At 34.9% G+C, this 27,033-nt stretch overlaps 2 protein-coding genes across 4 annotated transcripts in view; both read left to right on the forward strand.

Moving 5' to 3' along the window:
* Window positions 1-27,033, forward strand: part of LOC127852841 (U3 small nucleolar RNA-associated protein 14 homolog A-like) — a 38,918-nt gene that overhangs the window by 111 nt on the left and 11,774 nt on the right. Inside the window, exons 1-9 of one of the 3 annotated variants that reach the window (XM_052386850.1) lie at window positions 18-105; window positions 888-951; window positions 1,347-1,414; window positions 2,386-2,456; window positions 2,810-2,955; window positions 4,367-4,444; window positions 4,942-5,019; window positions 5,562-5,687; window positions 24,888-24,982. In XM_052386850.1, the coding sequence (XP_052242810.1) occupies window positions 898-951; window positions 1,347-1,414; window positions 2,386-2,456; window positions 2,810-2,955; window positions 4,367-4,444; window positions 4,942-5,019; window positions 5,562-5,687; window positions 24,888-24,982 (716 nt within the window). In that variant the 5' untranslated portion in view covers window positions 18-105; window positions 888-897. Of the gene's footprint in view, window positions 1-17; window positions 139-887; window positions 952-1,346; window positions 1,415-2,385; window positions 2,457-2,809; window positions 2,956-4,366; window positions 4,445-4,941; window positions 5,020-5,561; window positions 5,688-24,887; window positions 24,983-27,033 lie in introns of those variants that run through there. The other 2 variants (XM_052386849.1, XM_052386848.1) reach the window with 2 other exon arrangements.
* Window positions 9,868-17,224, forward strand: LOC127852843 (uncharacterized). The gene is made up of 2 exons (XM_052386856.1): window positions 9,868-10,437; window positions 16,642-17,224. The coding sequence occupies exons 1-2, from the start codon at window positions 10,227-10,229 to the stop codon at window positions 17,205-17,207; spliced, it is 777 nt and encodes a 258-aa protein (XP_052242816.1). The 5' UTR covers window positions 9,868-10,226; the 3' UTR covers window positions 17,208-17,224.

The raw sequence follows: 27,033 nt of genomic DNA on the forward strand, positions 1-27,033 counted from the left end.
GTTATGTGTATGTGAAATTTATAAGCCTTTCCTTATGAAACCACAATGATATGTTATAATACACTTAATACGTAATTCTAAACATCAAAGCAGCATATTATTGGAGTGAGTAAAATTCGGATGCTTTATTTTCGGATGGTAAATTTTGTTCGTTCCTTCTAATCTAACAATTTGATATATATGCGTTAATTAAGCTATTGTATTAATATTCGTGTGCACAATGCTTGGAAAATATGTAGATCTAAATCGCATGATGGTGCTGCTTACCTGATTCCTGTTGGTTATCCCATCCTGCTCCCCTCAACATAACACACAGGGCCCTCACACTACTTTGGGGGAAGGGGTCCGCAGCCCTTAGGAGGGGGGATTTTCGCGGCGTTTCCCTTTTTGGGGGATTTTTTTACTTACTCTCTCATTATTACATTTGTACATGTTTGCACTATATTCATTGCATTTTTCATAATTTAGTATGTTTGCAAAGATTAAATTGAAATAGAATTGAGATAAACATGAGACACATCTTTCTATTAAAAATTATTTTTATTTTTTAGGGGGAATTTTTTCCCCCAAAAGGGGAAAAAAGTTTACTTTTCAGGTGGGGGACTGCCGCTGAATTTCTGCGGCAGATTTAATAGATTGAGGGCCCTGACACATGAAAATCTTTTTGCAAATTTTCAATTGCAAATAAAAAGAATAAAATTATAACCCTAAATAAGAATTTTTAGACTTGCAAAAATTTATTAGGTTGATTAATCACAGTTGATAAATTATAATTTAGTAATTATCAATCACAAATAGCTTTAATTAACGTTTTAATTTGTGCTTTATTAAGATATGTGTATTACCAACTCTATGGTTATACCGGAAATGCTTGTTCCCATGTTCAGGTATCGAAAGATGGCTCTGGAGAGTGACCAGTGGGAATCTCTTGCTGCAGAAAGTGACGAAGAGGTTAGGTTGCAATATGTCTGTGTATCATCAGGCTGATATTCGAGTTTAAAAAGCATATATACCTTGTCAAAGAGCCTAGTTTTAAAAGACAAGTTCATGGAATGTCTTGCCCAACCATATGGTATGCCACTCAGTGAATTGGAAAAATTAAGTTACCACTTTTAAATGTAATGTTTGAGGTATAGCAAGCATAATATTTTATTTATATGTGAACATTAACTTTATGACTTAAATCACTGTGTATTTTTGTTTGTATGTGTATTTTCAATATCATGCATCTTCTACAAACCTGGTCCGTCATTAATTGAAATTAAATCGTACCTTTATTTGTAAACAAGTCTATTATTAATGCATTTATTAATCCATTAAAAATTAATGACACATTTTGCTTTTAGGATCTAGCTGATGACAGGAAACACAACCAATTACTTGATGCAATCTCAGCCCTTGATGGCAAAAAAAAGTGAGTACATAAATTATAAATGATCAGCACTCTAGGGAAAAATGGGGCTTAATGCATGTTCACAAATATTCCAGAGTAGCGTGTGTAGTCCACACATACTAATCAGGGACGAGTCTTTCCGCTTAAATGGTATTTTTATGTACAGATCGAATGATCGGGGGTATATTGTTTTTTAGCCTGTCTGTCTGTCTGTAATTGTATGTGTGTGTCTGTCTGTCCCAAAACTTCAATAATGAAGATAGCAACTTGATATTTGGCATGCATGTGTATTTCATGGAGCTGCACATTTTGAGTGGTGAAAGGTCAAGGTCATCCATCAAATTTAAAGCGAAAGGTCAAAGGTCAAGTTTTGCAATATTGAAGATAGCAACTTGATATTTGGCATGCATGTGTATCTCATGGAGCTGCACATTTTGAGTAGTGAAAGGTCAAGGTCATCCATCAAGTCAAAGCAAAAGGTCAAAGGTCAAGTTTTGCAATATTGAAGATAGCAACTTGATATTTGGCATGCATGTGTATCTCATGGAGCTGCACATTTTGAGTGGCAAAAGGTCAAGGTCATCCTTCAAAGTCAAAGGTCAAATATATGGTCAAAGGTCCAAGCGGCGCAGTAGGGGGCATTGTGTTTCACAAACACAGCTCTTGTTTGTTTAAAGATGGTCTCTTCTTAGGGAACATCCAGTTCAGGTGGAAAGGGAGGGTCATTCCTGATATGCCTGTGTGTGCTGCATATATAAATCTGATATATATATATTATCAGAAATATAGTGAAGATCCACTTGGACTTTACAATTGTTTAGTTTTCCTCTACCAGCAGAGATCTTTTTAACTTTGACAGCATTTAGCCTTCATCAAAATATTTTCTGTTTTGTACATGTTAACATCCCGTACATTTGTATTTTTGTTCCACTTGGCAAAAGTTCTTTTTTGCCCATCGATTGACTTGACAATATCAGTATTTTTTCTTTCAGAAATAGTCTGTCACAACGAACTGTGATCAACAGTGGCAAGATTTCTGAGTTTCAGTTCTCGTCTGTTGCTGGTATGTAACCTGTTTGTTCATGATTTTGAATTTAACACTGTTACATAATACAAATCTTGCTTTGATGGTCTAAAATTAACATATTCATAAAAACAAAAATCTTGTGTTGATAATTTTTAATTTTTTTAGCTAGCCTGTCATGTTAAAATACTTTGCCATATTTGATGACTTAAGTGAGTAGTTTATTGCATATTAAGCAGTCATTTGTTAAATAATTTCATTTGCAACGGATGGCTGTTGTAACTCAGTTTTTATAACCTTTCCTGTTCCTTAAAACCAAGGAAGTCAACATGTACATTTCAATCTAGAAACTAATATAAAACCTGTGACTATTTTCATTTACTGTGTTTAAGATGCTGTTACAAAAGTGAAGCTACATGAGCTGGTGGGATCATTGAAAGAGACAACCGAACATGGCACCCTAAAACAACAGCTCTCTGTCATCCAGAAACACAAGCAGACGGTGTCAACACCACTGCCAAAACATGAGAAGGCAAAGGTATGTCTGGAAACAACTGTACATGTTAGGTGTATCTGTTGGGCTAAGGCCACTGTGATTGTCATGCATCAAAATCAGCTGTTGGATTTTGCTAGCAGGAATTCTCTAGTCTAAAATCTCTTATATTTTTTATTTGGATCAGAATAATGTTACAAGATGTCTATAAATATATTAACCATGGTTCAAAATTTACTAGTGCAGGGATCAAGTACTGGTGCTACATCCTTTATATACTTAATAACTCTCAGTTTTTGCCATTTATTTAAACTTAAGCTTTGCTGTACTCCTGAAGCATGGTTTTTATTGTCCCCTACCGGTATCACCGGAGGGGACTTAAGGTTTGCGCTCCGTCTGTCAGTCCGTCCTTCCGTCAGTCCGTCCGTCCGTCACACTTTTCTGGATTCTGCAATAACTTTTAAAGTTCTTAATATTTTTTCATGAAACTTGGAACATGGATAGATGGCAATATGGCCATTATGCATGTCATTTTATTTTGTTCCTACGTCAAAAATTTTGGTTGCTATGGCAACAAATAGACTTGAAATACTGCTGAAAATGGTGGTTATCTGGCTCCTGCGATAACTTTAAAAGTTCTGAATATTTTTTCATGAAACTTGGAACATGGATAGATGGCAATATGGACATTATGCACGTCATTTTGTTCCTACATCAAAAATTGTGGTTGTTATGGCAACAAAAAAATATTCTGAAAATGGTGGAATTTCTGACAATGGTGGAGCCGGTAGGGCACCATATTGCTTGATAATAGCCTTGTTGATTGATTATTTTGTTGTTGTCATAATACAAAGGTGTTCTTTGATTTTTACTTAAGGGTGTTGTAATTGTAAAATATGGTGTTCATTTTTTTTTACTGTGGTTTGTTGTAGTTGTAAAGCATAGTGTTTATTGATTGTTACTTGAGGTTGTTGTAATTGTAAAACATAGTTTTCATGTTTTGTTACTGACATTTGTTGTAATTGTGAAACATAGTGTTCATTGATTGCTACTTTAGGTTTCAGTAATTTGGCATAGTGTTAAGGTATTTTATATTATATTTTTTCACATGTCAACATTGAATGTATATATGTGTCGTGTTCTGAAAAAACTGGGCTTAATTCATGTGCGTAAAGTGTTGTCCCAGATTAGCCTGTGCAGTCCGCACAGGCTAATCAGGGACGACACTTTCCGCTTTTATGGTATTTTTAGTTTCAAGAAAGTCCCTCCTTACCAAAATTCAAGTTTAGGCGGAAAGTGTCGTCCCTGATTAGCCTGTGCGGACTGCACAGGCTAATCTGATACAACACTTTACGCACATTAATTAATCCCAGTTTTCTCAGAACAAGACACATATACTTTTTGAAGTATAACTTTCAACAAAGCCATGAGCATATTATGCTGACTGTATTTACAGATCAGTCGTACAACGGCATACGAGGCCACTACACATGACTTGTCCAAGTGGGAACCAACTGTCAAGGAAAACAGGAAGGTAAACTTCAAATGCAATCAGAACAGAAAGGCTGTTACTGACATGACCATTGATATGAAGGCTTGTTTCTTCAGAACGAGTTAAACTTTGCGCTGAATTAGTGCATTGATAAATGAATACATCCCTGGATTATTTCATCTATTTGCATTTGAAAAGTAAATATGGTTATTATAATGGATGATCAATTTGTTTGAACCATCGGACCCATCAGCAGGCTAACCATTTGAGCTGCGTTCTTGGAAAATTAGGCTTAATGCATTTGCATAAAGTGTCTTCTTAGGTAAGCCTGTGGCTTAAGAACAGGCTAATGTAGGACGACATTTTCCGCGTAAACTGCAGTTTTGCTCAGAAGAGATTTACTTTAAACAAAAATGTCATTATAGCAGAAAGTCTCATCCCTGATTAGCCTGTGTGGACTGCACAGGCTAATCTAGTACGTCACTTTACTTACATGCATTAAGCCCTGTTCAGTCTCATTGGATCATTGATGTTTGCAGGCAGAGCAGCTCCAATTCCCGCTACACAAACAGGATTTCTCTGTGGTCACTACAGACCAGCTGGTGCAGAGATTCCAGGTATAGTGATTTCATTGCGTAAAATCAGTATTGCTTATGACAAAATATAATTTATTGCTTTTTCTCAGCTAAAAAATATCAATTTGGAGTTGGGAGGCAAAGCGTTAAATCACCAATTGCAAAAAAAATGCAACTATATAAATCTTTATTGAAGGGAAAATACAAACAATTGTTGTTAACCCATGAGAGTTATATATATATATATATATATATATATATATATATAAATATATATATGTGAAACCTATGTGATTTTGCCAGTCTTCCACTGTTGGAGGTTTTCATTAAACTTAAGCAACCGTTAGTCAATCTTAAGGTGATTGCTATTTCAAAATATTATGCCACTTCAAAGACATTTGATGTTTGAAAGTTGGTATACATGAAAATTGTTATATGGATTTAAGCAAAATAAATAAATTTGATTATTACACCTTACACATGTCCAGATGAAGGGCAATATCAATTAAAACCGAAAGGTCCCTAGTAGAGCTTTGGGACTCCTGCATTGTATTACTGTCACAACCAATCCCTTGTTTCTGTAGCCGAGGACCCCGCTGGAGATGGCTGTGGCGGCCTTGTTGCACGGTAGTGAGAATGTAGTACAAGACAACAGCAAGGAACTCACGCTGGCTGAACAGAGGGCCCTCGCTGCCATGGATATACAAAAGGTAACTGAGCATGGCTTTTTATCCCACGCCATGGGCGGAGGGATATTGTTTTGGCGTTGTCCGTCCATCCGTCCGTCTCTCCGTCCGATCTTCGGTCTGTCCATCCGGAGCCACATCTTGGAAGTGCTTTTTCGGATTTCATTCAAACTGGGTATGAGTATATATATAGATAACAGAATGATGCACGCCAAATGGCATTGTACACCATCCGTAAATAACGGCCCTTTGTATCTTGAAAAAATGCTTTTTTTAGTGTCAAATAAAACACTTTTGTGTCCAGAAGCATATTGGCGGGGGATATCAATTCAACGAATTTGCTTGTTCTCCTTATTTTTATGCCCCCCTTCGAAGAAGAGGGGGTATATTGCTTTGCTCATGTCGGTCTTTCGGTCGGTCTGTCGGTCGGTCTGTCGGACGGTCCGTCCACCAGGTGGTTGTCAGATGATAACTCAAGAACGCTTGGGCCTAGGATCATGAAACTTCATAGGTACATTGATCATGACTCGCAGATGACCCCTATTGATTTTGAGGTCACTAGGTCAAAGGTCAAGGTCACGGTGACCAGAAATAGTAAAATGGTTTTTGAATGATAACTCAAGAACGCATACGCCTAGGATCATGAAACTTCATGGGTAGATTGATCATGACTTGCAGATGACCCCTATTGATTTTGAGGTCACTAGGTCAAAGGTCAAGGTCACGGTGACCTGAAATAGTAAAATGGTTTCCGGATGATAACTCAAGAACACATACGCCTAGGATCATGAAACTTTATGGGTAGATTGATCATGACTCGCGGATGACCCCTATTGATTTTGAGGTCACAAGGTCAAAGGTCAAGGTCACGGTGACCGGAAATAGTAAAATGATTTTCGGATGATAACTCAAGAACGCTTTTGCCTAGGGTCATGAAACTTCATAGGTAGATTGATCATGACTTGCAGATTACCCCTATTGATTTTGAGGTCACAAGGTCAAGGTCACGGTGACCCGAAATAGTAAAATGATTTTCGGATGATAACTCAAGAACGCTTTTGCCTAGGGTCATGACACTTCATAGGTACATTGATCGTGACCCGCAGATGACCCCTATTGATTTTCAGGTCACTAGGTCAAGGTCACAGTGACAAAAATCGTATTCACAGAATGGCTGCCACTACAACGGACAGCCCATATGGGGGGCATGCATGTTTTACAAACAGCCCTTGTTGTAGTATGCCCTTTACCCATGAAATTGGGAATTTTAGCATCAGTTTGCTGCAAATAGGGAAAAAGTATAGTTTTATTTTTGACAACATTTGCGTAAGTGTTGATGAAAAAATCCTGATCTTAAACAAATCAGTGAAATGATTATTACAACTGCTAAAGTCTTTATATTTACACTGTACAAACCTATCTTTAAACATTTGACCGTCACGCAATCAATTGGGAATATTAAAACTGGATTAGGGAAAAAACACATTTTTGGCCATTTGAATTTCAAGCCAATTATTGCTTTAAAATCAGCAGAACAAAGTCTAGGCCAATTGGAAGTAAAGGAAAACATGCGTGTTCTAGTAATCATACATATAGTCTAGAGGGGTTTGATTTCTCCTCCTTTCAGCTTACTACCAAGGTAGTTTACAGATAGTTCTTATCGTTAGGATAGATAGTTCTTATCGTTAGGATAGAGAGTTCTTATCGTTAGGATAGAGAGTTCTTATCGTTAGGATAGATAGTTCTTATCGTTAGGATAGATAGTTCTTATCGTTAGGATAGATAGTTCTTATCGCTAGGATAGATAGTTTTTATCGTTAGGATAGATAGTTCTTATCGTTAGGATAGATAGTTCTTATCGTTAGGATAGATAGTTCTTATCGTAAAGATAGATAGTTCTTATCGTTAGGATAGATAGTTCTTATCGTTTGGATAGATATTTCTTATCGTTAGGACAGATAGTTCTTATCGTTAGGACAGATAGTTCTTATCGTTAGGATAGATAGTTCTTATCGTTAGGATAGATAGTTCTTATGTTTTTGTTGAGCCCTGTTAATTAAAGGATTAGCCAGTTTTCCGCCTCTGACACCTTGTTATCATTTGCTAAGGCGGCGGGATATAGAATTGGCGTTGTCTGTCTGTCGTTCAGCCTGTCACAAAATTTGTAAGGGCTATATCTCAGAAACTATATAAGATATCAACATGAAACTTTATGGCTGTATAGATGTCAATGAGGAAAAGTGCCCTGCACAAGAACAACAACACTTCACTTTCTTGAATAAGAGTTACTATTCTTTTTTTTTTTTCTACGATGTAACTTTTCAGGGCTATATCTCAGATACGCTACATGACTTCAAAATGAAACTTCATGGGAGTATTGATATCAATGAGGAGAATTGCAATGCATAAAACAAATTACCTTACACTTAATTTGTTGTGTGGATAATACCGATTAACACCCATCCATAAACAAAATATATTTCGCCGCTAATATTACTTCAACAAATTTGCTTGTCTTACTGTTTATTGTGTCCCATATTGAAGATATTGGAGTATTTAGGTAAGCTTATATTGGTTGATGTGTCGCTAGACCAATTGTTTGAGGCCTTAAAAATGCAACATGTTCAACAGTTTTCATCCAATCATCACTAGCTAAAGAAACTTCAGCGTACAGTTTATATAGTATTGACATACCTGTACGCTGAAGCCAACCCCGTATCGAACGTCAACCAGAGTCGTAACATATTTATGTCATGCTATAAATCAAAGAATGCTCATTTTCTTGGATACATTTCTACATATATTGGTGAATGAATATAAATTACTGCATTGAGGAATAAATTAAGGTTCAAATGTTTTAAATGCAATATTACAATAGATGAAAATAACTCATCAGTCTGAAATTCACAATTTAGACGCCATTGTCGCTTTGTCACATGACGAGTTTTCATTTGGATACTTTCGGATTGACCTTGACATTTTATGCTGAAATTGTAAACATTACTTTCATTTTCTAAAATCTATTATTTGTGATTAACAACTTACGTCTGGTGGATTATATCAGTGTGAATCAGGTAGTTTTAAATAATATTTACTTTGAGTTTGTATTTACACTACAATTTGTTTACAAAACAAGCCAGAATAATCTAAAATACCGGGAAATGTCATTCTAAATTTGAAAACATTTGAGCACATGGTATGTTACTAAAAATAGAAATAACGTCAAATGACTGTGAAATCTCGGGAGATTTGCATTTCAAGAAAGTCTGTCACATCGCCGTTTTTCAATATGTTAGAGCAGAATAGATAAATTTTAAATGTTTAAGATAGTATTTGTGAAAGAATATATCGGTTAAATGTGAAAAATGTCAATCTTTCCGATCAAGTGGTTAATTTGGGCCAATACTGCATTTAAAAGCTGTTTTGGACCGGTCTTTGTTAACTGTCAACTTTTCGGGAATTTCTGGTTGACTTTCCTAATGGGGTTGGTCCATAACTATAAAGTCGCGCCAGTCAAAAATCATAAAAAGCGACATTTAAAGTTATGGTAGCCAGAACTAAATCATCACAAGCATTGATAATTTGTGTAAATATTGCCAGAGCGGGCGTAACTACTTTACTATTTTGATGTTTTGTTAAACTTCATTGTGTTAATAATCAGTGGTTTAATTGAAATACATTCGAGTCTGTTTCCATGATCAGGGACTACCCTAGGGAGAAGTGACTTCTCCTTTGTTTTGAAACAGGGAGAAGTTTGGAAAATCAGGGAGAGGTTTGTGCAAACAATATCAATAACCAAAGCGTGTTTATTTTACAACTTATTATTTCTATCATTATACTATGTTTATTTGTAAAAACAATAAATTCTCACTAAAATCTTCTTCGTCATAACACATTTAAGCAGGGACCTATACAAACAAAGGGATTAGCAACCTCGCGATATCCCGTTACAGCACGCAAAATAAACCGGTGCGCGAGATCAGGGACCTATACTTTAATCTCGATCGATTGGTCCCGGTGCAGCGATAATAAACCGGTGCGCGAGATTTGATAATCTCGATCGATTGGTCCTGTGTAGCGATAATGCGGCTACACGATATCGATTGCGAGGGATTTCGCTTATTTAACGCGTTACGTTTTTTCGGATTCAAATTATATTATGTTAAATAAACAAGTACGTATTCGTTTAATTGTTGTGTTGTTGTGTTGTTGATCTCAAAATCAATCATTAATTAGTCTTATTATTACGCAGTAATGTCGAACGGGCACCCAATTATCGGACTCTTTGATGAATATTAATTGCCGGTTGTTTCGCCAGGGTTAAATTGCCGTTGTTTATCGCACGTACATGCATGTACAAAAGACCGGTCTTTTAATAGAATTAAAATGTTACCATGTTTTGTTTAAAATAGCAACATTATCAAGACATGTTAAGTGCAAACAACTCAAAATGTATAATTGTTCTTTTAACTTCCGACGCAGCAAATTTTCGAATGTTATTTTAATATTCATTTGGACTCCCTTAAGTCATAGTGAACGTCGGATTCATGGAATTTACTGAAAATGTCTTCTAAACATAAAGATTTCCTTTCATGGGATGACGACATAGATTTAGATTTGGTATTAGGTGATTATACTGATGATGAGGCAAACAATAAATCGCAAGCAAGCACGAAAGAGCTGTGCTATATTTGTCCTGTTTGTGGCGCGGAGTATAAAAGTGTATCAGGATTTCGAGGTCATGTCATGAAAAAACATCAACAGAATTTACGAGGTAATAAATATTGGATGCATTTTTTAGTTCTGCATTTTGCGTACAAACAAGACAAAAAACAAGAAAGGTTTTCGTGTTTTAGTAGTTCGATATATATATATATATATATATATATATATATATATACTCATGTTTTATTCGTTTTATTATCATATATATCTCGAACAATCAATAAATAAAACAACATTAATAAATCAAATCCGCACATGCAAGTAAGATATCCAAAACAGTGGACACATGATACGGTGTAATAATGATGAGACAATTGAATCTGGCATTTACAGTTACTACTAAATAGTGTGTACAAAGGAGTTTAGTGTTTTATTCCTTTAATTATTTTCAAAGAAATGAATATAAAACGTGTTGTAGAATGGTTTTGACAAAATTATGGACAAAGATTTAAATGCAGTTAATAGAACATAAATGTTTATTCTGACTTAAGCATATTAAGCTAATCGTCATTTACATTACATTTACAATGACAGCATGCTTTTGAAGTAAATACAAATCATGCATCACTTCGAAAAAAGTTCAATTTACAATATAAGGAATAAACATGTTTTCGTGAGAATGTTAATATTGTTAATACATAGTGACCACATAATGTCAAATGTAGTTTAATAATAACAACACTTCGTTACATTATTCTGTACCAGGGACCTATACTTGTATAGGTCCCTGTCTGTACCAAAGTTCATAAGTGAAAAATATAATTATTAAATGATTTTTTAAAAACAAGAATTACATACATTAATATAAAGTTAGGACATATATAATTGCATAAAGTATATACTTGCATTGTTTTTCATTCGTAATTACAAAATTTTAGAAATATAGAATTGAGTAATACTGACAATGTAAAAGCTGTATGATATAAATGATACCTCTACCTATGCTACACTTAATTGTAGTTAAGTATAAGTAATATCCTTGTGTTGACAACCTATACTAAAGCAAAACTATAGTTTATGTATAGCGATATGGTTCCTTAGAGTATATAAAGTACAATCATTTTATTTAGAGAGCAATCGATAAGAAAAATTAATAACTCCATCTATACAAACTAGTTAATTTCATTTATCTATATCCCAACATCGCCTATCTATGCGAAAAAAATATATAGATGAGCTAGAGGGATATATTTGCTCGTAGGAAATTAAATAATATTGTACGTAGGAAATTAAATAATATTGTTAGCTTTAGAAAAAAAAAGACAAAATAACTTACATGTAGAAAATATTATACAAATTATATGGTAAGTTATTTTTTCGCATTTTTTTTTTCAAATAGTACATTATTTTTTCGTTTCATACATACAATATTATTTAATGTACAATACCTTCAAATTAAAAAAACAACAACAAAATAACTATACATAAAAAACATACACATGTTACATGAACATTCAACAATACACATGTTATACTAGTTGGATGTAATGTTTCAGTAACTAATCACTTTCTTAAAATATAGTACAAGTGTACAACATGTAAAAACATGGATCCATAAGATAAGACATATGCTTTAACTATACCGCACATTACTTTTACATAAATAGGCACGTAGTCTACATTCAGTAATCGCACTTGAACAAACTGAATAAAATCAAATAAAAGATTCATATTATGTACAACATATAAACAAATCCAATACTTGTTATACCCAAAAAATCCAATACTAGTTATTCATTCAATGCGATCCAATACCTTTTGCAAACTAAATTATTCAAAGTTCTTTTGAGTCTGCAGTGAGAACAATTTCTTAAAGAAAATGTTAATATTCAAGTAACATTGATGCTACATACAGAACCAGTGATTAAGCAGTATTTGCATGGTTTTAGGAACTCAGTTTATAATAACATGACAATATAAAAGTAAAATGTGCAGCTCCATGAGAAACACATGCATGCCAAATATCAAATTGCTATCTTCAATGTTGCAAAAGTTATGACCAATATTAAAGTTTTCAGACGGACGGACTGACTGGCGGACAGTTAAAAAACTATACACCACCATTTGGGGGCATAAAAATTCATAACATATATAACACCGAAATTTGTTTAATGATTTATCCTTGTCATTTAAATTGATCAATAAGTAAAGTTCACTGCATTAGCTAAACAATATTTATAGGATACAAGTTACTTTTTAAAGATACCATTTTTGTTCTAGGACTTATGGCAGATATTTTATAATGTACAGAAATAAAAAAAATTCCATCATCGAGTGTATGAGGTTCATGTATTGTGCATACCATCCCAGCACTGACAAAAGTTAAATTTACAGAAAAGGTTTACATGAATTATCTATGCATACAAATAAATCTGTATGATTGGTTTATGGAAACTTATGTTAATAATCTGTAATGGAAACTTATGTTAATAATCTGTAAACATACATTTCCATAAAAAAAGATTTATTTTTATGCAAACATAATCAGGGACCTATACAAACATATTTGTATAGGTCCCTGACATAATTAACCCATTTATGCCCAGTGGACTCTCCCATCTTTCTAAATTGGATCAATTTATTTCCAAAATTAGGGGTGTCAAGTATATTTATATCTATATTTAGAATATTTCATAAAGAAATTCATTTAAGCAAACAGCGCAGACCCAGATGAGACGCCACATTATGCGGCGTCTCATCTGGGTCTACCCTGTTTGCAATGTTCTTTTTCTCAGGACGCTAGGCATAAATGGGTTAAAGTCAACCTTTTCTGTTTACTTTCGTCTTTTTAACTTGGAATGGTCTATGTTTTCTTTGTCGACCGCACCCCTTTTAATGTTTCCCTGCTTTACTGGTACAGCCAAAGAGTCGACAGTTCTCATTGTTGTCATCACATTTCTGACCTCATAGACAGTTGGGTTATTATTTGATCCCGCTTTATGTCTATAGTGACCGAAATGTTGCTCAAGAGGATCCTGATTGAAATTATGGGTCAATACAAAATTAGCACCCTTGCTTAACATAAACTTCACACACTCGGTGATGGAATTTACAGATATTTTAAGTCCATCGAGAGTCTGGTGGCTTAAAATCATCTTGGCCCGCTGGGAATCATTGAAAATTCCTGGTCTACTTTGAATGCTCTCCTCCCACTTATTGATGTAACCAAGAAAATCTTTAGTCAGGAAGTTCAAGCGTTCATCATCCACACTAGTGTACGGCAGTAAATTGTCATTGCGTTTATTTCTCCCTTCAAACAAACTCCTAACATTTAGACAGTCAAAAAATTTGTTGAATAGTTTCATGAACTGCACAGTTTCTGAGACCTCTGGACCGTACAACTCCTCAAGGGCAAGAGCTACAGAGTCGCTCAGAACCTGTGCAGCTAAACTGACCTTCATGTAGTTGAAGGAAAGCAGATCAATGTGTTTTCGCGACAACTTTGGGCAGGGAGAGTACAAGTTCATCTCGCAATGTTCCTCAAATAAACGAACTAGGTGCATCCATGAAATGTCTTTATCATTCCTCCACAGCATTCTTGATTTTTTGTGGGCATGTGAGTTACTAAAATTGTTCCTCACAGTCTTCAGAAGATGTGGAACATCTGATATAAAGTAAATGTTCTGGTCACTGTTGTGTGGATTTTCCGTCTTGTATACCACAGATTCAATACCCACTCGATGCATGTTGAAAAACCGTCTATTTGGTGATGCACCGTCACAAGTGAAGAACAAGACATGTAAATTAATTTGGGATAATTGTAGTAACGCTACTGTCTTCCACAGAATGGGGTACAAAAAATCGGCTGTTATGCCTGTCGTTGCAAAACCAAACAACGGAAAACACCAGTTGCAAGACAAACTTCGCAGCATCACAACCAACATGTATTTTGCTAGTTCTTTTTTAGTTTCATTCTTTGTTTCGCTGAATTGCATCATTTCATTGGCAACATCGCCTAGATTGCAGTATCCGATGAGCTGTCCAGTGTGTTTGTCGTACACTAAATCTTCTTTAATTTTTATCTCATCAAAGAGAAGACCGACATAATTCCTCCACTCTGTGTCATACAGGTGTCTCTTCACAGCTTCCTCCTTCAACAAACCTAGAACATCTGCCTGGTGACCCATTTCACTCTTAAGGAAGTGCGAATAGTCAAATAATGTCCTTGTTGATGGCAAATTTACAAATCCAGTTTCGCGAAGAACATCATACGCTGTTTCTGACTTTTGTCGAAGGTAGAGACACCAACGAATGATCATGGGGTGCCAGCGCATCCCTCGACTGTCTTTCTTTTTGGCAAAAGACATCTGCTGTTCCCAAAACAGACGCTGTCGGCTGGTAGAAATCGGGAACGATTTTTCAAATTCTGTCTCACAACTTGCCATCAGGTCTTTCAGTTCATGATGTTCACTGCCTTCAACACTGATCCCATTTGCTGTGATGATCTTATCAAATTCCCTCCTTTGTTTCCACAACTCTGTTTGTAAATTTTTTATTTCATGTTTCTGCTCGTTTAATTTCATATTAAGTTCCTGTTTAGTCATGTCTCTATGTTTAAAGTTTGTGTGGCTGTATTTTCGGCACGAATTTAGTCTGCTTTCAACCCTATTTTTCCTGCTTTGTAATAAGTAAAAGTACTTTTTGCAGGCTGTACACTTTTTTGATGTGGACAGCATGTCACATTTCACAGATCTAATAGTGGAATTATATCTCTCTCCACTGGCATGTGTTGCGTTGAAGTCCCCTTCCCTGTACGCCACAATTTCTGGGGAGTTGTTGCTGGACAACCCTGATCCAATGGGAACTAAATTTGAAAATTCCACCTCAGGATTTCCTATGCAGACATCAAGTTTTAACAGTCTTTCCAATAACACCAGAACATAAGCAACGCGATTGATATGTTGTGGCAGTCCAGTCCATATTTGGTGAGATCTCGGAATGCATTTCCGATGCACATAGACAGAGCATGTAAAATCACTCTTAATTTCAACCGATAGCTTGATTGCTGTCAGACTGTCATTTGCGTACAACTGTAACATTTGAATTGATTGCTCTGATTCCTTTACAATGAACTGAGATGAAATATTTTGCAGTTTAAGTTCCACAGCAAAGTCTGAGAAGGTTGTCGTCTCCACCTCCATTTCTAGAAGCCCTGAACTACATTCCATCACATCAGCTTCAGGCTTATCAATGTTTGTCTCCTGGAAGGAGTCAAGCTCATATGTGGAGTCTTCATCAATAGCATAACTATGATCACTTGTGACCTGCACATTTTCACTTTCTGACTGGGTAGAAGTATCTGTTGTAGCTTTAATTTTCACCAGGGGTTCACTGGCAACATGGTTTTCTTCCTTTGGCTGTTCAGATGTTATGTAGTGGTACTTGCGTTTCACCGTAAGGGATCCTCTTTTGCGTTTTCTAGGCATTCTAAAAGCATAAAACAAAACATATTCTAAAAATCAGTTAATAAAATGTTTACACAGTCACCATTATTTATTGAAAACATGGCTTGCCACCATAGGAAGACTAATAGACTATGCCAACTTTTTCCACATTTTTCGCAACCTTAACGCAAAACCTAAATGCAAAGTGTGACGGAATTTCAGACGACCAGACAGATGGACATAAAAATGTACTTAGTTGTATCAACATATTAATAAAATTAATTGAAATATTTATGTAAGAATTCCGATTTTTTGCTGTAATTGAATAACAATTATCTACACATTTCAGAAATTCTTAATTGAAGCATTAACAATGTCGAAACAAACTCTTGAAAATATCTCAGAATAAATGTTTTCTCCAATGATAAAGAAATATGACCTTTGCAATTTTTCAATTTTTTTTCTAGGATAATAGTTATACAATTTATATTTTAAAAAACATTGGCCAAACATTCTGTGAATGAGAACGATTATAAATTATGTCTCTTGTTTTGAGAAAACTTGGCATAATGCATGTGCGAAAGTGTCGTCCCAGATTAGCCTGTGCAGTCCGCACGGGCTAATAAGGAACGACACTTTCCACTTTTATGACATTTTTCGTTGAAATGAAATCTCTTCTTAGCAAATATCCGATTAAGGCGGAAGGTGTCGTCCCCGATTAGCCTGTGCAGTTACGCACTTGCATTATGCCCAGTTTTCCCAGAACACGACTCATATAATAATGAACACATATTATTTGCAGTCACATACTATAGTTTGTTCAGTGATGTAAAAAAGGATTAAACAAGTATCAACCTAACATTTTTCAGCATCAGATCACAAGAAAAACGACAACCAGAAGGGACAAGACAGTAATTGGCCCAAAGAAGAATTTACAAAGTTACAGACAATCTTCCCTCAAGCCTTCTCAAACAGCTTAAAAAACATCCAAACAAATGAGCTATACAATATTTTTGGAAAGTCGATTGAGGCTGAAATCGCCGAACAATTAGAGATGAACAAGGAGGTTGAGAAATATTTTAAAGAGATAATTACAATCTGTCACAAAAACAACAACCTATCTTCTACAGAAGAAAGGGAACTTCTCTTCAAAACAGTTCACCGTATAAGGACTGACAAGGAAATTGTTAGTAAAGGAGTGATTTTGATACAATCAAGTGTAAAAGCACAAAGTGCAAAAGACATAAACAACTTCCTCCAAATTATCATTTTAGAATTAATTGCTGAAGTTATTAAAGCAAGAAGGCAACTTGAAGAAAAAACATCTGCAGCAAAATTATCTGAAATAAGTGACTCAGACAACAAAGTCCTATACTACATATCTGGATACATTATCAAATATTTGGAAAAAAAAACACTCAAAACAGAAAAATAAACAACTAAGGGACAGAAGTCTTAAAACAGTGTCAGCATTAACAAATTCTTCTGGTGCAGTATCCTTTACTGACAAATTTTCAGTGTGGTATGATAAAAAGAATCGAGGTGGACTCAAGAAGCCATGTGAAGACTTCTTTTGCATGATTCGTGAATTTGAGCGTGTGGTCAGGGAAAACCAATACACTGAACACAACATTGCCTCAAAAGAGGAAATTAAGGAAAAGGTCCTTGAAGCTTTCATGATTCAGCACTATGCCGACAAATTATTTTACTCTGAGTTTTCCTCTGAAGAGGATGTCAGTGACATGTGCTTTCTTGAAGACTGCCTTGAGATTTTTTTAACAATAAGAGGTTTTGCTATGGCTAGGGCCATTCAACGCACAATAAGTAGAGGAAAGATTTTTGACAAGTCAGCTCCATCAAAAAGTCTCAGAGGAAGTTTGAAAAGCATATCAGCCGATCAACTAAGCCGTAACTAAATACAATTGGTAGGTCAATAAAGAATATGAACTCCTGTACGAAATGTCACCAGGATTTGATGGCTTTGTAGAACTATTACATGTATTTGAGTGAAACTGAAGGGCAAGAACATTTAATGTTTCTTGTATTTGCTTGAAAGTAACAATTCAAAGTTGTGTTTCCTTCAATGTTTTGTTTCCCCTAAATGTTGATACATATGTTTCTAATTTTATACCAATGATATGTGAATTTTATATCTGGAAATGTTACTCTTTATTACATCTTTATCCTTATAACATATTATGTTCTATACAAATAAAATAATGCTTAAAATAGTTTTATTTTGATATAATCGCCATTTTCATTTAAATTGAGTTGCATAGGAATGTCACATGTTCGTTCACACTTTATATCAAACCGGCATTATAACACTTTGGATGTGATATTGCTAACAACTTTATTCAGAAAATGGATGTAGATGGAAGATGATAGTGAATATGAAGATTTTTCTATCGAATCGTGGATGTATGCGCCAGCATTTAGTTACTGTACTGTCAGTAAGATACTTCTGAATATGATTAGGACATCAAGTCTTTTGCATATTCTCAGGATTACAAGCTCTTTGAAAATACAGATTTGTGAACATATAAGTGTCTTACTATGTTTAAAGCACATGTTGATATTAACAAAACACTATTTTAATGTCCTTTATTGTTATTCTACACTACAGTACAAGCGCGTAATAAGCAACACAGAATGGGTACTAAAACCAGTTCTGAATGGAAAGAATTTCTAAATTGACATTCTAAAGTATTAACTGATTTTGATTTTCATCTACAACACTGTTATTTAATAAATAAAACTAGTTTCATGTTGTGAAAATGTTGCTAAGCTTATTAAAGCTTCAAATACAACTTTATTAATCATGATGATGACATTAAAACAAGGACATGGTGTTTGTCCAAGGGGGAATGGGACCATGGTGGCATAGGGGCATCCCTTTGTCAGGCATAGGGATAAGGTTTATCATGCAAAGTTGACTTAATTGGGAAAGGGATATCTCTCATCTAATATCATACTGTGCCAGACATAATCAAATTGAGATAATCCCTTGATAACAGATAAGGTGCATATCAACACACTAATAGCCATAAACTGTATGACACAAAAGGCATTTATGTATGGAATATATAATATACAGCACTAGTAACTGGTGTCAATTTGAGACCTTCCTTGATTGGTGTGTTGCTATGGATATTTAAGATATTAGTGCAGCAATTATCCTTCTATTTTTGGCCCTTAACTAATTGATTCCAGATTTTATCCTTACTAAGTAATGAGTCAAAGCTGTTTATTGTTAACTTAATGAATACCAATTTCTAATAAATACAATTTATGCGCAACCCTTAGCATATTGTACTGTGATTTTTTCACTATAACATACATTCTGAATAGTGGTTCATACTTTGTGTGAGCGACTCATAACTTGATATATTTATGCTGTAGGTTGCACTTGTCCTGTTTATGTCTTTTACCAATTCAATATTAGTCTTAAATAATAAGCGATTGCTTCAAATCACTGTTTCCAACGCATTCATGCATACATGCTCATGAAAATGAGAGAATTTTGAAAACTTAAGGCATTATGATGATGGATTTGCATGTTTCTAGCAACATAAATAACGAAGCAGTTTACAGAAATTGGAATTTGCCAATTAACAAAAAAGTTGTGCTTAAGAATCAAAATGTCTCTTTTTTAGGATTTCAATCAGCTTCGGATATATCTATTCATAAAATAGAATTTATCGTTTGAATACAACTATAGATAAGTAAACTTTCATTCATCTTCTTTGAGCTATTACAAAGCTACGTGTTTTCAAAAAATGCATTTAAAATATGCACCATACAGTTCATTGAAATGTAACATTGGTACAAACACAAACAATAATATAGCTTGTATTGACCAATCCATAAGAAAAAGCGGAGACAAATGTTAATCTCAATTGTTTTGTTTAAATAATTGATTAAGGACTAGAATTGTATCATCATTGAGCTTAAACAAATCAAGAACTTTGCAAATAATGCAAATTAAATGTACACCACACAATGCACTGAAGTGTACAATTTGTTAACCCTTAGCATGCTGGGAAATTTGTCGTCTGCTGAAGTGTCGTCTGCTGAATTTCTAAAATTAGCATTTTCTTAGATTTTTTTCACAGAATACTTTCAGAATAGCAAACAGTTTGAATCCTGATGAGACGCCACGTTTTGTGGTGTCTCATCTGGATCCAAACAGTTTGCAAAGGCCTTTAAAATTCGATTCCAGCGCTGAAAGGGTTACGATACCAACATGAATAATATAGGGCTAGTATTTACAGAGCCTTGGCCCTTACGCAAAAAGCAATGACATATGTATACAAAACAGAAAGCGGTCTAACAATTAAAAAATGACTAAAGTTGTATTGTCCTTGAGCTTATACAAAGTTATGAGTTAGTAAATAATGCAAATTAAATGTGAAACACACAATGCATTGAAGTGTCACATTTCTAAAGATACCAACATGATTATCATAGGTCAATTATTGACCGAGCCTTTTGAAAAGAGCATTGACATACACATTCAAAACCGAGACTGGTTAAAAAAAAAAAAAATGACTAAAATTGTATAATCTCTGAGCTAATACAAAATTATGCCTTTGCAATTCATGTAAATAAATTGTGCACCACACAATTTATTGAGGTGTAACATTTGCAAAAATACCAACATGATCAAAATAGTGCTACTATTGACGGAGTCTATTGAAAAAAGCCTCAACATATGTTGATAACACGTTTAACTAAAAAAAATGAAAAATAACTGAAATTGTATCATCTTGGAGCTAATACAAAATTATGCCTTTGCAAATAATACAAATAAAATTAGCATCACTCAATGCGTTGAAATGTAATGTTTGTAAAGATACCCATAAGATTAATATAGGGCTAGTATTGACTGAGCCTTTCAAAAAGAGCCACGACATATGTTGATCAAACTGATAGTGATTACAAAATAAAAAATGACTAAAGTTGTATAATCTTTGAGCTAATACAAAATTATGCCTCTGCAAATAATACAAATAAAATTAGCATCACTCAATGCGTTGAAATGTAATGTTTGTAAAGATACCCATAAGATTTATATAGGGCTAGTACTGACTGAGCCTTTCAAAAATAGCCACGGCATATGTTGATGAAACTGAAAGTGGTAAAATATAAAAAAATGACTAAAATTGTATTGCCTTTGTGCTCATTCAAAATCATGAATTTGCAAATAATACAAATAAAATTAGCATCACTCAATGCGTTGAAATGTAATGTTTGTAAAGATACCCATAAGATTAATATAGGGCTAGTACTGACTGAGCCTTTCAAAAATAGCCACGGCATATGTTGATGAAACTGAAAGTGGTAAAATATAAAAAAATGACTAAAATTGTATTGCCTTTGTGCTCATTCAAAATCATGAATTTGCAAATAATACAAATAAAATTAGCATCACTCAATGCGTTGAAATGTAATGTTTGTAAAGATACCCATAAGATTAATATAGGGCTAGTACTGACTGAGCCTTTCAAAAATAGCCACGGCATATGTTGATGAAACTGAAAGTGGTAAAATATAAAAAAATGACTAAAATTGTATTGCCTTTGTGCTCATTCAAAATCATGAATTTGCAAATAATACAAATAAAATTAGCATCACTCAATGCGTTGAAATGTAATGTTTGTAAAGATACCCATAAGATTAATATAGGGCTAGTATTGACTGAGCCTTTCAAAAAAAGCCACGACATATGTTGAAGAAACTGATAGTGGTAAAAATTAAAAAAATGACTTAAATTGTATTGCCTTTGTGCTCATTTAAAATCATGAATTTGCTAACAATACAAATAAAATTAGCATCACACAATGCGTTGAAATGTAACGTTTGTAAGAATACCAAAATCAATAGTATAGAGCTTTATTTGACCAAGCCTTTTAAAAAAAGCCACGACACACGTTTCTCGGATTATGGAAGTGTAAACAATGATACGCATGATTTGGTGAAAATACCCACCGTTGTTTTATAAGTAAATACAAAGAATAGTCGAAAACAAATGAAACAATAAGATGTATCAAACTCAACAAACCTTTGCAATGAATACTTCTGTGTTGGCAACACTTGGTTAATTTGTACTCTTATTATTTCTCGATTGCTTTGTCACGGTCTCGCTTTGTCAAAATGGCGGCTGTTTAAATTTGCCTCGAAGCGCGAAGTCTCGTTGGGTCGCAAGTCTCGTTCCCTTTTGCGTAACAACGCGATAGCTTGTTCTTCGGTTCAGTGAGTGTCTCATCCCTTTGTTTGTATAGGTCCCTGATTTAAGTCATTTAACACATTTGAGTATTTAATAATTTGTACAGGTAGCACCTTTTCATCACATATTTATCATCATTATATTATCATCATCCCTATGACTGCTTTTGTTACAAAACACAATCTTAATGCATGGAACATCTAGTACATGTATATCCATTACTGTTTATCCGAATACTTTACATGTCCGAAATATGTTCACTTAAGAATGCCTTACCTGTTTACTTTAATAATCAAAATTTTCCTTGTTGCTATCTGGTTTAACAAACCTTATCAAATGTTTGTTAAATCCAGTTAATGCTTTCTCCATTATTGAATCACCATTACTTGTAATGTGAATCGCCAGCTTTGAATTGAACGCGGGTGTAATGTTACAATTCGTCCGCCATTTGCAATGTTGATGGTCATGACACATTCGGTACCCCTCGCAGATTATCATAATCGGACTCGGGAGAAATACGGGTTGAAAGTAGTCCGCCCTCGTGATACCATTCTAAGAATGTTACAACAACAAAAACAATAACAACGATGGCGTCCATAATTCCTGTAGAGTTTGTACTTGCTCTGGCTTCAGAGCATAGAAAATCCCCATTTTCATCTTTGCAAAATGTAAACAACTCGCAAAACCGGCCATGTTTGTTTTCACTATGTAATTTTGATTCGCGTAGGCCCGCGTAGGTAGACCGCAATACCGCTTCCGAAATGTGTATTCATACTATCTCCTTCGAGGTACTTATCCGATGTTTGACGGAAAGGGCCGAGAATGTGCGATTGGGTCATTACATAGCAATTTAATTCTACTAGGATAATTTATATCTAATCGAGGAAATGTGTTTTCTCAATACTTATGTGTAGTATTATGACTTATAGTATAAAAAATGAACTGTGATTCCAGTGTATATAAGATGGGTGTTACTCGTAATTTTCGGTGGATTAACAAACTGACAAAACTCGCTGGACTTTATAGTGGATCTACGCAATTTATAGACCTTTGATCAAGTTTGTTTTTCTTGAATTATTTTGGCCGGCTTTCTTTAACCGTGCTGTCTGCCAAAAACCTGCAATTATCGGATGGTCAATCAATTATAACGTAATCAGTAGACAACATGCGGCACGCGCGAAGAGGCACGAGTGTGTTGTTATAGCAACCAATATTAAGGGACTTCTTTGTCACGGTCAATTAACGATCCGTGCGGGGGGTTAATTGTGTCACCATTAGATAAACAACAAACAATAAACTTGCTTATCGCCTGCGGGCGGTAGCACGCCTTAGCAAAAATAATCGGGCGGCTTGATTTTCGCTTTTCCGGTCTTGTTTACTAAAAAAAATCGGGCGACTTTATCTTCGCTTTTCTGGGCTTGTAGGGCGAAATCACGGGCGTAAGAGCGAAATTATCGCTCATAGTCGCCCGTAGGGTAGTCCCTGAATTGGTGAAACATGAACTTGGTGGTGTCTTTTTAGAGAGGTAACTTCAGTGCTTCCTTAGTGGGCAATCACAAAATCAATACCACCATGGCTGCTGTCATATTAAAAAATATATGATGAACTTCTTTTTTAATATAATGTACATTGATTGTTTTTAAAGCTTGAGTGGATTTAGTAATAAAATGCATCCGGTATAACATATTAATTATTCACCTAAAAAGCATGTATGCTCCTCGCCCTTTGCGAAAATGGCTGCATAAAGAAGTCCCACTTTTCATTTGTATTTGCAAAGTTTTTGTCTCTGCCATGACATTGAAATATATTTAATGAATTTGAAATGTCCACCATCACTGTCTCCACAAAAGTCAGTTGGACCTCAGACAATACAACTAAAAATGTAAAATGTCCAGTATGTTTTAGTTGAATACTGGCCTTCATACAGTGACAGGCCGGTTTAAGTTTTAAAAATAAGACATTTTCCCCAGTAATGGATTTATTACCTTTGCTGAGACTGCCATCATGAGACAACATGTCACGTGTAAAACTGGTCTTCTTTCCTCAAAGGTTAATGTCAAAGTTAGAGCTCGAAGGTCAAATGTGGGAATAAAAAAGCTTGCAAATTCCAGTCTCAGTCATATACAGATGTATTTTGAAATGTGTTGGCACAAATGTTAACAATCATAAGACACCATTTCAAGTGTATACACGTCACCAAACCTTTAAGGTCAAGGTCAAACTTCAAAATTTGGTCATAAATAGCTTGAAATTTTCTGTCTCAACCACAACATTGCCATGCCATATCTTTGTGGATTTTAAAATTACTGTGCACAAATCCAATCTATCTGAAGGTGAGATAAAACAACTGTGGTTTTGTCATTCATCATGCAAATTAAAAAGAACAACCACGAGGAAATTGAGTGTTGCTTGTACCAACGGTCTCATTACCTTGAAAGTCAACTTCACAGTTAGACGTCAAAAGTCACATACACTTAGACGTCAAAAGTCACATTTTGCCTCAAACAGCTTGTTTGTAAACAAATGTTGTTTTGAGACAAACATGGAATGTGAGAGCATCTGTGTCTTATGTTTTGTTCTTTCCATATGTGTCGTGTTCTGAGAAAACTGAGCATAATGCATGTGCGTAAAGTGTCGTCCCAAATTAGCCTGTGCAGTCCGCACAGGCTAATCAGGGACAACACTTTCCGCCTTAATTGGATTTTTGCTAAGAAAAGACTTCATTTAAACGAAAATGTCATAAAAGTGGAAAGTGTTGTACCTGATTAGCCTGTGTGAACTGCACAGGCTAATCTGGGACGACACTTTACGCACATGCATTATGTCCAGTTTTCTCAGAACCCGACTCATATGGTATAACCTAGAAAATGTGCTTTTGTGTTGCAGGCTAAAGAACGCAGAATGGAACTCATGAAGCATCGAGCTTTGCTGTCTTACAAAGAACTCAAGGCAAAAAGACAGAAGAAAATCAAAAGTAAAAGGTACGTGAAAATAATACTCAGGGTTAAACACTAACATTTTGACAACCCTTGTTCTTTCAATACTTTTAAGCCAAAGGACATGAAAAGAAAAATAGTCAATGGCCCCTAATATCTATCCCTATTATATTATATTCTGATTTTTGTCTTTTCATTTGATGGTGGAATTTATGAGAATATACTTAATTCAATGTATGCTGTTGAGCAATTATGTTTTATTGTGCCATAAATTAGTGCTGAAATTTAAGTACACTTATGAAATCAAGTTATAACTCATTTAAGCTTTTAGATATAACTCTTTTAGCAAATGCAAAATACTGTGTAATTTTGTCATGAATTGAACAATTATTTAATTTTAGTAAATGTTGCAATGAACAGCCACACTTGGAAAATTGGCTTCTTCCGATTAATACAAAATCCTGGTGTTTAAGCTATGTAGTGATCTATCATTGGATTGCTTAATTGAGCTATACCGTATTTATTATCAGGTTCCATTTTGAATGAGTGATATCATATTCATGATCAGGTTTATGGGTAATGAGCTTTACCATATTCATGATCAGGTTCGATCATAAATGAGCTATGCCATGTTCATGATTATGTTCCATTATAAATGAGCAATGACATATTCAAGATCAGATTCCATCATAAATGAGCTGTGCCATATTCATGATCAGATTCCATCATAAATGAGCTATGCCATATTAATGATCAGATTCCATCATAAATGAGCTATGCCATATTCATGATCAGATTCAACATAAATGAGCTATGCCATATTCATGATCAGCTTCCATCATAAATGAGCTTTGCTATATACATGATCAGGTTCCAACATTAATACGATATACCATTTTCAGAATCAGGTTCCATCATAAATGAACTTAATCAGCAAAAAGGCATGTTAAAGAATATTAAAATGGGTAAATGCAATTAAATATTTAGCATAAAAGACCCAGAATTCCCTATGTAAAAATGTCATGAAGCAAATTTTCCAAATATCAGGAATTTTTATGTCCCCCACTATAGTAGTGGGGGACATATTGTTTTTGCCCTGTCTGTTGGTCTGTTGGTTGGTTGGTTGGTCTGTTGGTTTGCGCTAACTTTAACATTTGCAATAACTTTTGCAATATTGAAGATAACAACTTGATATTTGGCATGCATATATATCTCATGGAGCTGCACATTTTGAGTGGTGAAAGGTCAAGGTCATCCTTCAAGGTCAAAGGTCAAATATATGGGTCAAAATCGCTCATTTAATGTACACTTTTGCAATATTTCAAAATTCAAGATAGCAACTTGATATTTGGCATGCATGTGTATCTCATGGAGCTGCACATTTTGAGTGGTGAAAGGTCATGGTCATGGTCATCTTTCAAGGTTAGAGGTCAAATATATGTGGCCAAAATCGCTCATTTGATGAGTACTTTTGCAATATTGAAGATAGCAACATGATATTTGGCATGCATGTGTATCTCATGGTGCTGCACATTTTGAGTGGTGAAAGGTCAAGGTCATCCTGCAAGGTCAAATATATTGGTCAAAATTGCTCATGTAATGTCACTTCTGCAATATTGAAGCTAGCAATTTTATATTTGACATGCATGTGTATCTTATGGAGCTGCACATTTTGAGTGGTGAAGGGTCAAGGTCATCCTTCAAGGTCAAACGTCATATATGGGGACATAGTGTTTCACAAACACATCTTGTTCGCATTGATTTTTCCCGATTGGCAGCTCACTGGTACTTTTTCATTCGATCCTGGGCATATTGTTTTGGCCTGTCTGTCATTGTACGTGTGTGTTTGTCCAAAACTTTAACCTTGGTCATAACTTTTGCAATATTTAAGATTTCAACTTGATATTTGGCATGCATGTGTATCTCATGGAGCTGCACATTTTGAGTGGTGAAATGTCAAGGTCATCCTTCAAGGTCAAAGGTCAAATATATGGCTTCAATGCGCAGTACGGGGCATTGTGTTTCACAAACACAGCTCTTGTTAATATTTGGCACAAAACAAACGCTGCATCATAAATGAGCAATGCCATATTCAT

This window comes from Dreissena polymorpha, chromosome 12, assembly GCF_020536995.1.
Source record: "Dreissena polymorpha isolate Duluth1 chromosome 12, UMN_Dpol_1.0, whole genome shotgun sequence".
In the NCBI taxonomy this organism is placed as follows: domain Eukaryota; kingdom Metazoa; phylum Mollusca; class Bivalvia; order Myida; family Dreissenidae; genus Dreissena; species Dreissena polymorpha.

Coding starts and splice junctions, on each gene's coding strand:
- LOC127852843 (XM_052386856.1), top strand. CDS start 10,227: ATGTCTTCTAAACATAAAGATTTCCTTTCATGGGATGACGACATAGAT. Junction 10,438..16,641: donor ACATCAACAGAATTTACGAG/GTAATAAATATT, acceptor AACATTTTTCAG/CATCAGATCACAAGAAAAAC.